Source organism: Lynx canadensis, chromosome A1 (genome assembly GCF_007474595.2).
Source record: "Lynx canadensis isolate LIC74 chromosome A1, mLynCan4.pri.v2, whole genome shotgun sequence".
Taxonomy (NCBI): domain Eukaryota; kingdom Metazoa; phylum Chordata; class Mammalia; order Carnivora; family Felidae; genus Lynx; species Lynx canadensis.
Genome location: NC_044303.2, coordinates 174,203,299 through 174,217,535, shown reverse-complemented (window position 1 = coordinate 174,217,535; position 14,237 = coordinate 174,203,299). Strand labels below are relative to the sequence as shown.

Genomic DNA, 14,237 nt, shown 5'->3' with positions numbered 1-14,237 from the left:
GAGCTGAAGTCGGACGCTTAATTAACTGAGCCACCCAGGTGCCCCAATATTTATTATTCTAATTGATCACTCACATGTTTCAGCAATCCACAGTCTGCAAAGCACTTTTTCATTGGTATCTCATTTAATTCTCTTATTAGTGCCATGGTGGAAATTAGTATCCTTACTTTTGAGCTGAGCACACTGAAGCTCAAAGAGGTTCCACGAACTATCCAGGGTCACCCCGCTTGGTGAAATGACAGAGCCAGGAGCCAAGCTCAGGCTTCCTGGTCCAATCTGTGGAAGATAAGTGTTAGGGCCAGAGATGAGCTACAGCTGGGCATCGTGGGGCACGGTAGGAACATGGTAGGGGGACTGCGAGGTGGCATAGTGGGCCCATGGTGGGAGGCATGGTGAAACCATTGTTGGGGCATCGAAAGGGGCATGGTGGAGTGGCTTGGGAGGGGGCATTGTGGAGGTCATGGCCGAGGCATGATCGGTTGCTTAGTGTGCAGCGGGATCATGACATTTTTCTCTACCCTCTGCAATTCATGGATCATGTTATTTTTTTAATACTTAAAAATTTTTCTTTTCAGTGTTTCAGGCCAATATCCCAAGTCTAAAAAATCCAGAGCTGCGGAGTTTCTACTGAGAAGACTTCAGCTGTGGGTCCTTTGCTTACCAAAGCCTCAGTTTCCTCATCTGAAGAAATGGGTGCAGGCCTTTGGCAGGGTAGGCTATTGAGAGGCACAAATGAAATCACACGCATCATGCCCTTTAGAGGCTGTGAAGGACTTCACAAAAGCTGTTGTTTTTTTTTACATTTCGATTTATCTTTTATAAAACAGCTGTGGGTGCTGGGCAGAGGGCGGAGTGGCTTTCTGGGAGCCTGGGGGCGGTGCGGAGAGGGGAAGTGGGTGACAGCTCTTCCTTCCCCCCTGCCTGGGCTCGGGCCTGGCCTTCCCCCACCCTCAGCCCAGAGCCAGTTTCTAGGCAACAGGATGGATGCAGGGATGGTTCGGAGGGGAGAGAGCTATAAATAGGGAAGGGAGAAAACAAAAATAAAGTTCCAGAGAAAGCTGTGGAACCACATTACTAGGGATGGGGGTGGGGAGACCGGGAGGGAGACAGGCGAATGGTGGGAACACCAGGACAGCCCCCAGCTCTTCATCGGGGGAAGAGGGCAATTTTCAGATTAGCCAGCCAGCAAAGACCGTCTGAGTGCTAATATGGGTGCGGTGTGGGGTGTGGGTTCTCTGTGCACAGCTGGGTGGCACAGGGGTGATGAGGAGAAATAAATCACTTCTGGTTGGAGGGCTACGGACTAAGATCAGAGGAGGGAAGGATTTCAACAGGTAGAGGTGGAACTGTCCAGGTACAAGAAAGAGCACCGGCAAAGGAAGGGAAGGAGTGGGTCAGGTGAGGCGGGGCTGGCCAACAGAGAGGTGGGCCCTTGCTCCCCAGCTCTTCCCATGCCAACTTCCTTTTCATTAAGGTTTCAGCTGTAACCTCACCTCAGATGCCTGACTTGACCACCCCAATTTTACACTGGTCACCAACCCCTCCTTGTCAGATCCTATCACATCACTCTGTTTTACGTTTGTCATAAAACTCAAAATTATCTTATTCCAAGTATTCGTGGATCCAGAGGATGTGAGCTCTCTCAAGGCATCGACCTGCAGCCCCTCGCTTTTAAGAACAGAGCAGGCATTGTTGAACGACTAAATAATCACACATGACACACTCAAGCAACATCCATGTACACGTGTAGACCCAGGTACACTTGCATCACATAGGTAAGTGTGCCCACACAGCTCAACCCCTTTCATCTCACTTCAGGCTCCATGAAATTGCACAAGTGTCTGTTATTTCTGCTCTGTGGCTGCCTCCACGTTTCCCTATTGTTGGTGTTTTTTTTGTCTCCCCCAGAGAAAGTCGTTTTGGAAAATTCCAAGGGAGGTGAGCTTTGGACTCAGGCTTGGGGCCGAATGTGGACTTTGCCACTTCCCAGAAATATGACCTAGGACAGGTAACTTTGCCTGTCTGGCCTCCATTCTCTCATCCATAAATTTGGCTTTAAAATAACAAGGAATCCTTGAGGATGGTTTCAAGTAAAATAATGGAGACAAGTGTTGGATGCTGGGGACATACTGGGCACTTGAGAAATGGTTCCATCCCTTCATAAGGGAGGAACCCATCAGCGGTGTCCTCTCACGTGTGTACCCACAGTCAGGACTGCCCTCTGACACAGGGCTGGTATCTTCCACTGATGCATCTGGGCCTGTGCCTGGAATGCATTTAAAGTGACCCTGTCAGATGACAACATTGGACTCTGAGCAGAAAACCAGGTTCAGAAAACCAGGTGCGTGGCTTGGCACTCAGGAAGGAAGAATAAACCTCCCCATAAGCCAGATGGTGTACCTGATTTTAGCATCTAAAAATGGGGATCAGGTGATGGTAGCTGGAAAAGAGGTGGCAAACTTACATTCTTTACCAGCCAGGTAGTTCATTAAAATGAGTGAAGTGGATGAGATGAATACAATGGGGAGGGAAAGGGACTGTCATTAACTGGAATCAAATGAGAAACCTTTAAACCTTGTGCCAGCACATTAAACATCTCCACAGGCCAAGGTTAACGTGAAGGCCACGAGTTTGCAATCCCTGCAAACTATGAGTTTGTAAATAGTATCTTAATTCAGTCAAAAGGGATCTGAGATCCTGGCACCCACACGTTGAATCAGAGAATCTTGAGCCCACCGGTTTGTTCTCCCTACGCACACGTCTGCCAGCTGCCTCCTACTTCCGGAAATCATGGCTCGCACACTGCAGGCCAAGGTGACCCGAACGGACGGGTCTCTTGCAGCTTTCAAGGCCTACGCGGCCCTGGCACCATCTCCAGGCCCCAACGACTCAGGGAAAGACGAAGCGCTAACACCTAGGAGGTGATTAAATAGAGCAAGCTCCTACCAGCCCCGGGGTCTAAAGGGCGAGGCAGGGCTAAAGTCGGAAAGGAGGTCGCATCCGGGAGAAAAGGGGGTGACGTCTTGCGCAGACCAGGTTAGGAGCCCCTGCGGCAAAGCAAAGCGGGGCTTCCGCAAGGGCGGGGGCGGGGCCTCCGTTCGAGCCAGGTTTAGAGAGCCACTGCGGCAAAAGAGGCCGCAGCGCCGCACCGGTGGGGGCGGAGCCTCAGCTGGCGCTTCTTTGCCAATCAGAACAGCGCCTTCCCCCTGCCGGAGGCGGAGCCTTTGCGCCTCACCGCGGCGGCTCCGCCCCCTTCTTCCCCACACCTAGACGGTGTTGGGGGCCCTCTAGTGCCGATCCTGATCCTCTCAGGGCTCCTGGCCGGCCTCCCAGCTTTCTGCGTACCTTCGCCCACCTCATCCGAAGCCGAAAACCTTCAGACGCCTTTCCGGGAGGGATAGAACATCGGTTGCCCGAGCTCTGCCTCCTTCTGGGGCAACTGCCATTCCCCTTACCCTTGCGTGGGTTTTTCTGTGTTAGTCAGGTGTGCGCTGCGGGATGCACCTGTAAACGCTCTGCTCGCGCGCAAGCGGGGTCTTTCAGTGCCCGCGCTGCTGGTTTCCGGGGGCTCCTCTGCGGCGCGCGTGTGACTGAGTGCGCGCGCGAGTCTGCACGTGCCGATCAGTGTGTGTGCACGCGTGTCTGCTCGTGCGCGCCTGCTAAGGTGCGTACACTCGGGCTGGCGCGCAAGGACCAGGATACCCGTACACATGTCAGCGCGTGCGTTATCATCCGCGTCCCTACGCTGAGTGTGCAGAGAGGTGTGAGCCCGTCCACCCTGCCCTGCTGCGTGCGGCTCTGGGCTTCCTTCCCTTGGCCTTGCACCCCAGCAGGCGCTTTACGGTCCAGCAGGTGGCGCCTGAGGCCACCTTCACTCCTAGCCAACAGCAGTACCCAGCCTGCGTAGACCCTCTCCCTCCAGGTCATCCCAGGGGAAGATAGGAGATGGAGAAACTGAGGCACGAGGTGGTCAGTCTTGTACCTGGGCTGAGGGTGCCAGGCCTGTAGTCTGGGACCTGGAAGCCGGTCGGCCGCCCCCACCCACCTCCCAACCCTGCCTTTGCCCATGCGGCGGCGGCTACAGACAGATTGGCTTTATTCGTGGACACGCGAAGGGGGGAGGCGCCCGGGCCCGCCCACCCAGGACACGCTCACACGGGGGGTGGGGGACTCTCCATGCCACAATCACGACACACGACGCCCGCGTTCGGACTGGGCCGGCTGAGGGAGGGGGCATGGCACAGCCTGGCTCCTGGTTTTGGTTTAAAAAAACAAAACAAAACAAAACAAAAACAACAAACGTTCTTGGGATCGTTGTGGGAGTTGGGTGGGGGGCTCTGGGCTGCCCGGGGGGAGGGGGGGCCCTCGGAGAGTCTCTGTCGGGGATGTGTGGAGGGAGCCGTCGCTTTCTGATCTTCGTTTAAAAATACATAGAACATGCTACACCCGCGCAGACATTGGACGGGATGCGGTGGGGAGGAGGGCAACATACGTGGGGGCAACAGCCCCGGCCCTGTCCGCGCCCCAGGATTGGACGCGGGCGGGTAGGACAGACAGATGGACAGACACCAACACAGGCTCCAAGGGAGCCCCTCGGAGCAAAGGAAGATCTCGTGTTTGGGGGGAAGGGGTAGAAGGACAGCCCTGGCTCTGGGGGGGTGGGGCAGGGGACAGGGAGGAAATTGTGCTGCTGGTGGGGGGCCGTCCTGGGCCCCTACGCCTCTGGCTCATACTCCTGATACTCCTCCTGCAGTAGAGGGATGGGGGATGGAGTGGGGAAGAGCAAAAGAGGAAGTGGTTGGAGACCAAGTGGCCAGGCTCTGGCCCTGAGACTCCTCCCCTTCAAGGAGGAACAGTGCACGCCCCTCTCCCTGGGCAGGGGAGGAACCTGGAAGCTGGGACTTTCCAGGGCAGGGGTGCCTGGGGCCCAGTGCTAGGCGCCATCTGTCCTCCCTCTCTGTTGCCACCTCCTAGGGCCTGGTTCTAGAAAAGGGGGGTATGAAGTTCCCTGGCCCAACCGTACCCTACCAGGGTCCTCCCACCCTAGCTGGGGATGGTGGCAATCTTCTAGGATGCCCAAAGCCCCACCCAGCCCTGCCACCCCTCACCTGGGGTGGTTCCTCATAACTCTCCCCTTCTGGCTCCATCAGGGGCTCGATCAGTGGTTCCTCAGCAGCTTCCTGGGCCACTTCCTCTGGCTGCAGGCAGAGAAGGGACAGGGCCATGAGGGCAGCTGGAGATGCTCCTGAAATTTGTACCCTGGGAAGCTTTTGGCTGATTGGGGGAAGGCTGGGCTTTGTTGGCAGTACAACCAGAATTTCTCATTAAATTGTTTATTTGGAGTGCCTCAGAAGTGGAGTGAAGGTGTGAGGGGTGAAATCACCCCAGATCACCAGGAAGCTGGGAGTGGAAAGGGGAAACAAGGCTCTCCATATCCATCCCCTCAGTACCTGGTAGCCACCTGCGCTTCCATCACTTGGATGGATGGGATGGGGAGAGAGCACGCTCGATCACCCATTTATCCCTGCCTGCCTTGTGTCAGCCTCTGCTGGGCATCAGGACCCCAGAGACAACCCTGGAGGCTCCTCTGGGCTGGAGGGAGATGGAAGCTCTGAGACAGGGCTGGGCAGGAGCTCTGAGCCATTCCCTTGCCACCTTCCACCCATCCCTCCCCCAGGGTCCTGTGTGGCCTGATTTCTTCAGCGGTTGCTATTTTAAGATAAGCTGGAAGCAACAGCTCATGGTGTTGCTTGGATGTGTGAGCTAAGACTCTCCCCTCCCCCCTGCATCTGCTGCCCAGATGGGTGCAGACCAGCAGGCACACAAGTAGGGGGTTGCCAGACACACGGCCAGCCACCTGCAGGTGAGCACATGTATGTGCACAAACACAAGACTGAGCTAGCTGCCCACAGCACACACAATAACCTGGGGTGCGTGCACGGCTGCACAAGGCCACATATGGGCTGGCACACTCCTGGACCCCTGAGGGAATCTGTAGGTAGGGGGTATACCACCTCCCCATTTTCCACATATAACCACGGTCCCTCCCTACTGGGCAGAGGTAAGAATCTTGGGAGCCTGGGGGGCTGGCACTGAGAAGGCCTGCCTGACCACCTCTGTGGTCTAGTTGCCTTACCCCTATCCAGGCAGCTTTAGTTCTTTCACATTGCCAGTGTAGGTGGGCCCAGTGTAGGTGGGCTGAGTTTATAGCTCCTGACCTGGCTCATTTCCCCCAGTGTACAGATGGGGTACACCAAAACCTAGGAGGTGGGGAAAAATTAGTTTGCTCAGAGTCACCCAGTATTAAAAATCCCAGCTTGTGGGGCACCTGGGTGGCTCAGTTGGTTAAGTGTCTGACTCTTGATTTTGACTCAGGTCATGATCTTGCAGTTCGTGAGTTTAAGCCCTGCATCAGGCTCCCTGCTGACAGTGAGGAGCCCTTCTTGGGATTCTCTCTCTCTGTCTCTCTCTGTTCCTTCCCTGCTCCCTCTCTCTCTTGCTCTCTCAAATAAATAAACTTTAAACCTTTCTTAAAAAACAAATAGCTTGAGCACATCATTTGGAAACGACCCAAATGTCCAACAACAGTAGAATGGAGGTGTGCACTATGGCTAATCACACGATAGTTGATGTGCAACAAGAATGAAGAATGACAATGCATGCCACACATGGCTGAATCTCACAGTGTTGAGTGAAAGAAGCTACGTACAGAAGAGCATGTACTTGATGATAACATTTGTATGAAGTGGAAAAATACCCAACTCATTCGTGGTGTCAGAAGTCAAGAAGCAATTACCCTTGGAGGGGGAGGCAGGGCCAGGACAAAGGCGAGGTGAATAAGGGTATAAATGTTAAGAAGGTACTCACTCTCAAGGCCATGCAAATGAGACCCGAGAATGAGTGTCCCCTTCAAATTTTGCACCCCAGACACCTCACTCATCTTACCCTAGCCTGGGCCTGGGGGGTTTGGGACTGGAAGGAGGTCTAAGGCAGGCTTCTGAGGGGCTGATGATCTGTGTCTTGCTGTGGGTGCTGGTTACATGGGAGGGGGGGTTCCCTCTTTGAAAATTTCATGCGATCGTGTGGTTTCTGCGTGTACGTTGTACCTCAGTAAAATGTTTACTTAAAAAACATCCCAGCCTGGCCACTCACTAGCTATTTGGCATCAGGTTAAGTCACTTCACCGTGAACTCAGCTGCTTTGGATGGGAAATGAGAGTAGGAATGTGGGGAGGGTCCCATGATAATGCACACGAGCAGGCTGGGAAGTGGAGACACTCAGAAATGTGCATCCTGGACTTGCACGGGTTCCCCATGCCCGGTAACCCCAAAGGGCTGTTGTTTAAAGAGGAAATCCACGATCGTGAGCCCCCTTAGAGCAGAGGTATCACAAGTGCTGGTAGGAGGAAGGAGGCCTAAGAGAAATGGTTCTGTGCAAAGGCCTCTCACAAACAGCTTCGAGGCTGACAACTCAGACTCAGACCTGGATTTCTCAGCACCCCAGCTCCCAGCACAGGGGCCGGCCTTGTGGGGCACCAAGCTACTCCGGTGATGTAACCTGAGCTTATCCTCCCAACCACCTTCTTCTTAGAGAGACAGGCAGGAACTGGGATCTTGGGCAAGTCACTTCACCTCTCTGGGCTTCAGTTCCTTCATCTATAAAGTGAGCTAGTTGTGGAGTTACTCCATGTAACGTGTCTAGAACACTGCCTGCCCGTACAAGACATCAATGAATGGGAGCGGTCCCTGGAAATAATGATAAGAAACGGGAAGTCACACAGCTGGTAAAATGCATAGGCAGGACTTGAACCAGAACTTCTGAGTCAAGTCCCAGACTTCCAACAGGGGAAAGGACCAGTTGTGTAAAATGTCTGCAGTGAAGGGTGGTGTGGGGTCTCCTCCCAGAGCCCAGTGGATACACTCATGCAGAATGTACCTAATCTCCCAAACCAAAAGTTGAAGAGACCCTCACGCCCACGAAGGCGGTCTGCACTTGTATGTGGACAGACACGGAGCACCTCACAGAAGGAATGTCTGGCAGACATATAGGACCACAGAGTTCACTGTCACGGTGGTGCACTTCCATGCACACCTGTGGTCACGTGCGCCCCTGGGGGCAGGTATGGATCACTCATACGATGGCAGGGCTATCATCTTTTACTAAGCACTCACTGAATGCAAGTCAGGCTCTTTACCTCAGTGGTTCTCAAAGTGTGGTCCTTGAACCTGCAGCATCAGCATCACCTGGGTACCTGTTAGAAATGCAAACTCTCGGGTCCCATCTCAGACCTAGAGAGTCAGAAATTCTAAGGATGTGGCCAACAGTCTGCATTTTAACCTGACCTCCTGATGATTCTGATGCGCACATACGTTTTGAGAACCTCCAATATGTATTATCCCCAATCTATGTTAGAGCCCTATTGTATTCATCTTCTGTCTTAAAGCCAAAGAATCAGGCTCAGAGATGTGATGGGATCTGCCCAGGGTCACACAGTCAGGATGCAGTGGAGTTGGGATTCAAATCCAACTCTGCAGCGCTTCAGAGATCACAGCTTTTACGCTGTAGTGTATTCTAATGAAAGTATTTGCCTTCATGCGCACGTGGACAGCCACTGCCACTCCCCCCTGGAGGAACATGCCTGCACAAATATGTGATGCATATTTCGCCCCTCCTCCATGGCCAACACTTGCTCATGCCTGCCTCAGGGCCTTTGCACATGCTGTTCCTACTGCCTGAAATACAATTCTCGCATGGCTTGCCTCATCCCTTGGGTGTCAGCTCAAATGTCACCTTGTCAGAGCAGCCCTCCCAACTAAAGCAGTCCCCTTACCGCTTGACTCTCTATCGCATCACCTTTGTCTTTTCTTCATAGCACTTATCCCTGTCTGAAACCATCTGGTTTATTGGTTGGCTTTTTACTGTCTATCTTCTCCCACTACAGTGTCAGGTCCATGAACATATTCACTGTGGCAACCCCTAGAATAATTCCTCTCTGGCATGGATACTTATTGAATGACAAGAAATGAATGAACAATCAGTGACATACAGACGTGGCCCTAAGTGGTCGAGGTCACGCTCACAAGCAGGATACATGTATACAATCAGATCTGGGTCACTGTCACAGGAAGCACAACACCCATACACAACTTCATGCGGACTCATTCCGAGCTGAGTCTAGCAGGGTCCTGCAGAACGTGAGACAAGGTGTGCCCGGGCTGGCTGGAGGAGCCGGCAGCCCGGTGGCACCCATACAGCTGTGCCTGCCTGGCATGTGTGTGTGTGTGTGTGTGTGTGTGTGTGTGCGTGTCCATGGCGAGAGGAAAGCTCACCTTCAGATCAGTGGGAAATTCCTCCTTCTTCACCAGGCCTGTGGCTGCTGCAATGTTCCCAGCCCCAGAGAACACGGCTCCTCCAAGATGTGACGCCTGCTCCTTGGTTTTTTCAGCCACTGGAGCAGGTATAGGATTTGAGAAGGGGATTGGGGGCCAAGGTAAAGCAGACATAGATGCATCTGTCCCTCGTGGTGTCCCAGGGCTTGCCTCCCTCGTGGAGCACACTCTCAGGAATCTTTGGGGGTACCCTTTTCCACTGCCAGCCCCCCACCTCCAGATCCCAGTCAGATCCCAGGCCCGAGGTGTGGGAAGGGGGCTGTGCCAGGGCTGGGCTGGTACCTGAGGCCACTCCTTGTACCACCCCCTCTCGAGTCTTGCTTCCTGCAGGGACAAAAAGGAGCACACATAAGGACTCCGAGCTGAGGGAACAGACACTCTGGCAAGCACGGGGTTTACAGAGTGGGCAGAGGGATCCAGACAACAGTGGGCATCCTGGCCTCATCACCGCCTCTTTGGGCCCCCAAAGCTCACAGGTACATCCCTCATCACTGCACTGAACCCTCCACACCTGCTCCCTGAGGACTGCGAGTTCTCCCCCACAGTCTGCCCCTTCTCCACCTGCAATGATACCTGCACCCCTCTGGGGTGTGCCACCTGAGAGCCAGCACTCTACTTCCCCGGTTTCATTTAACTGTCCGACCAGGGTGAGCAGGTGGAGGTGGGGGTGGGGGTGGGGCTGGAGCTGGGAGGTTCGTATTTGGAAAGGTTCCTCTGGTGTCCTTGAGGCCTGACTGCTCACACCTCACCCATGGACACTCACCCCCGCCAGCTCCCACTCCATTCCAACTAAAGACTCTTCTCCTAACTGGGGTGTGAATTTCTCCTTCTGGATGAAGTGAGGGGTCTCAGGTGCACAATGGGTGTCAGGGGGACTGACACCCCTGGCATTGGCCAGGCCTTCTTAGGAGGTAGCTGGGAAAGGCAAGATGGCGTGATCTGACGTGGGGGGCAGGAGCCCTCAGGGAAGTGGGGAGTCTGCTATACTGAGGATCTGGCAGTGCAGACAACAGCTAGCAGACCCCAGAATAGGTAAAAGGGTGTCTAGTAGGGCTGAGGCTGGTGGAAGGAGGAGAGGACAGCATGGGAAGGCAGGATCCTCCGGGCTAAGGTCAGCCAGACCGAGACAGCAGGGGGCGGGCTGCTTGTACCCAGTCATTCCTCCCACAAACATTTGTTGGCACCTGCTCTGTGCCACGCCCCAGGCCAATGGCTCACTGTCGGATGGGGATAAGAGAAGGGCAGATTTGGTGTCCTGGAACTCATGTAGTGGGGAGGGGACTTCTAGCCTCCAAGGGTACGTGAAGGGGGGAGAGAGCACTGTCTGTGCCTTGACAAATGGGGAACAGGCAGATATGCAGAAAGGAGACTGGGGGTGGGGGTGGGGGTGGGGTGGGGGTGGGGAGGGTATCTCAGCCACCAGAAACCATGTGGACAGGTACAATGAGGTGTGCTTTCTGGACCTGCACAGAGCACATCAATGCTGTCTGTGCATCTGCAGAGATGGAAATACAGACTGAGGTGGGACCATGAACTGTGGCTATAGGAAGCTGAGGTTTTAATGTGTAGGAACAGGGGGCCGTCAGGGGTTCCTGGGCAGGGGGAGGAGTAGGAGGTGCCAAACTAAGGGGAAGGGGGTGCTTTGAGTCTGTTAGCAGGGAGACTGTGTCAGGGAGCCAGGGATCCATATAGAAGTGAAAGGGCTGGGTAAGGGGAGGCAGGGGGGAGGCAGGGGGGAGGCAGGGGAGAGGCCAAAGCTGGGGCCTGGCAGGTGTGGGCTCAAGCCCCTGCCTGTCTCCATCCCCTGTGCCCTAGCTCCAGCTATACCACCTCCCGGCAGGCCTCCCTGCATTTGGTCTCTCCCCAGAAGCCCGAGGAACCTTTCTACTCTGAAATCAGATCATGTCTGTCCCTAGCTTACCATCTCTCGTGGCAGTTGTAATAATCCTTTGCCCTGGCCCACAAGGGCTCTCTCATGAATTGGCTCTTGCCCATTTTTCTGATCTCATCCCCTACCATTGCTTCCTGCCCTCTGCTCTCCAGGCTTGTCTCCTTCAGGCCTTTTCTGCTTCCTCCAACTCCCCTCCCCCACCCAGCTCCTTATTCTTTGGGGTTCAGCTCAAATGTCACCCCCTCGGGTTCCCCTACTGAAGTGGCCCCCATCCCAGCCACTTGATGTCACATGCCACTATGCCAATGATCTGTATCGCTATCCGGAAAGTCAGCAGCTCCTAGTACATAGATAGCAAGAAGTCAACAAACATTTTGCACATCGCCACAATCCCAAATCTGCCACAAACCTGGGCGAATTAACCAGCCCTCTTCAACACACGTGAAGGGTAATTCTGCCTACTCCACACTAGTAAGCCCTGAACCACCATATAAATTCAGTAATTGTCAGTTTGGGGCCCTGCATCCCCTTATGCCGATGACCCTGGGGGCTCCCTCTCCTCTCACCCTTGGGGTGAGAGATTTTAACCACTTGGTCTTTCTCCTGACACAGCTGGAAGCTGCTAGGAGGACGGACCCAGAGAGAGGGCAATGGTGCAACCACAGGCATTGGCAGGCAGGAAGACCCTCAGAGCAAGTCAGAGATGGAAGTAGCTGGAGAGGAGGGCGAACAGGGAGCCCCAGGAGGGAGGGCCTGCAAGGAGAGGGGCTTTGGAGTTCATAAAGCTTGGCTCGAACTCCAGCTTCAGGTTTCAGCAGCTGTGTGACCTTGAGCACCATAGTTAGACCTCTGTGGAATGGGCCGGGAGCATAAAGTGAGGTAATGGGCATTATGGCACTTGACACAATACTTGGCAGAGAGTAAGGGCTCAACTCCAACTCCAGGTAACTATTAATCATGTGAAGAATCAGGGGGAAAATAAAAGGCTACCTGCTTTGACCAATACATTGGTCCCCGGCCATTCAGCTGAACCCCACCCTCACCAACTCTTCCCCCACTCCCCCCCTCCCCATAGGTGTCATCACTGACCCAGGCTTCCTTCAGCTGGCTGTGTCCTCGGTGACCCCTGCTGACCCGGCCCCATCTGCTGACTCATATTCTCCTGCCCAGACCCCCCCCCCCACACCCTCCCTCTAAGGACCCCAGCCACACTCCCTCCAAGGACCGGAACCCGGTAGCCCCAAAGCCCTGCCCCTTGCCCACCGACGTAGAGGACGCCCTCCTTAGTCTTCTCCGCGGCCTCGGTGACCCCCTGCTTGGTTTTCTCAGCGGCGGCCACGACGCCCTCCTTGGCCATGGACAGGCCCTTCATGAACACGTCCATCCTGGCGGCCTGGGGAGGGCGAACACACGGGCACGGGTGCGCTGGCCACGCACCCTCACCCCAGCCCTTCCCCTTGGACGCCGGGCCCCCTCCCCTCCCTCCTGAGACTCCAGCGCTCTTCTGGACCGGGATCCCCCTCCCGTCTTACCCCCTGCCCAGCGTGAGGCCACAGGGCCGCGACGAGTCCTAGCGTCCTTGAAACCCAGGGACGCGGGAGGATCCACTGCCTCGGTTATCCGGGGCCCTGCAACCTGCAGCCCCGAGGAACCGGGGTGCTGGGCTCGGCGCGCAGCCCTAGCGCCTGCCTGTACGTACACACACGACAGAGTCACACGACCATACACACAAACATTCTCCACCGACACGCTCACGTGCACATACAGGACACGCAGACGTTCAAACGCACACGGACACCCTGACACACGAACACGGGCACGGGCGCACGTCCACAAGGCCACCCAGGCAGTTGCAGACACAGAGCAGCAGTCACACATACCCCAGGGCGCACACTGACACGCACCTAGCGGAGCCGTCTCCCCGTTCTCCAGCGGGTTCCCCAACTCTGCTCCCAGCCCCTTCCCCATCCCGCCCAGTCCCCTCTCCATCCCCAGCCCTTCCCCAACCCGGGCGTCCGGAGCGCGGCCGCCTCACCTGGAAGCTGAGCCCGGGCTTGGGATGGAGCAGCGGCTGCGGCTGCGGCCGGCGGACACTGGGGCTCGGCTAGGCCGGGCTGGGGTGGGCTCGGGGCGGATGGGGAATCGGGGCCTCGCTAGGCGCCCAGGTCCGTCGGCGGCAGGCGGGGCGCGGGCCCTGAGCCGGGGCGCAGCAGTGCCCTGGCCTTGGGTGCGTCGCCAGCCACGGATCGCGCCTTGCGCCCTGCTGCTCTCACGCTCGGGCTCCGGCTCCCGCTCGGGCGCTGCGGCAGCTCTGAGCTCAGCGCCCCCTCTGGCGGCCGCGCCGCCCCCTCAGCCTGACTGACAGGGGGCGGGGAGGGTGACATCTCCGCGGAGCCCGCTGGCCTCCGGGGGCGGCCCCCCGACGCGCCTCTGGGGACCCTTGGGCGTCAGACTCGCGTCCCGACCCCAGGAGCCGAGTCTGGCGGTGGAGACAATGCAGAGTGCCAAGAGTAGGGGAAAAAAAAAAAAAAAAAACTGCATGCAGTTGCCTTTGGGATTCAAGGGGTTCGATTCTCAGCTGTGCTTTTATTAACTGTGGGACCTTGGGCTACTCAGCTCTCCTTTCTGAAAGCCAGTTTCTTTTTCTGTAAAATAGTGGATGATGGATGATTCGCTCAACGAAGGTTGATTGAGAATTTAGACAGGTGCCAGGTAAGTTTGAGGCAATGGAGACAGTGGAAAAGGAAAACAAGGTCCCTGTCCTTGGGGAGTTTACAATGATGTGTTTGTGTGTGTGCAGAAAGGGACACAGGACAGAAAACAAACATGTCAACATTTACACCTAAGAAGATTGTTTCTGCTTGTGAGGAGTGTTATGAAGATAATGAACGGCTGATGTAACAGAATGACTAGAGGGGGGACTTGGGACAGAGTGTCCAGGGAAGACCTCTGTGAGG

At 55.5% G+C, this 14,237-nt stretch overlaps 1 protein-coding gene across 2 annotated transcripts; it reads right to left on the bottom strand.

The window, feature by feature from the left end:
* Positions 1–4,316: 4,316 nt before the first annotated feature.
* Positions 4,317–13,398, bottom strand: SNCB (synuclein beta). 2 transcript variants are annotated; one of them, XM_030327139.1, is made up of 6 exons: positions 13,316–13,398; positions 12,544–12,673; positions 9,672–9,713; positions 9,330–9,448; positions 5,109–5,198; positions 4,317–4,747 (listed from the first exon to the last, which is right to left on the bottom strand). In XM_030327139.1, the coding sequence occupies exons 2-6, from the start codon at positions 12,662–12,664 to the stop codon at positions 4,715–4,717; spliced, it is 405 nt and encodes a 134-aa protein (XP_030182999.1). In that variant the 5' UTR covers positions 12,665–12,673; positions 13,316–13,398; the 3' UTR covers positions 4,317–4,714. The 2 variants fall into 2 exon arrangements, with proteins under 2 accessions (XP_030182999.1, XP_030183008.1); XM_030327148.1 differs by lacking the exon at positions 13,316–13,398 and adding an exon at positions 12,813–12,917.
* Between the last annotated feature and the right edge of the window lie 839 nt (positions 13,399–14,237).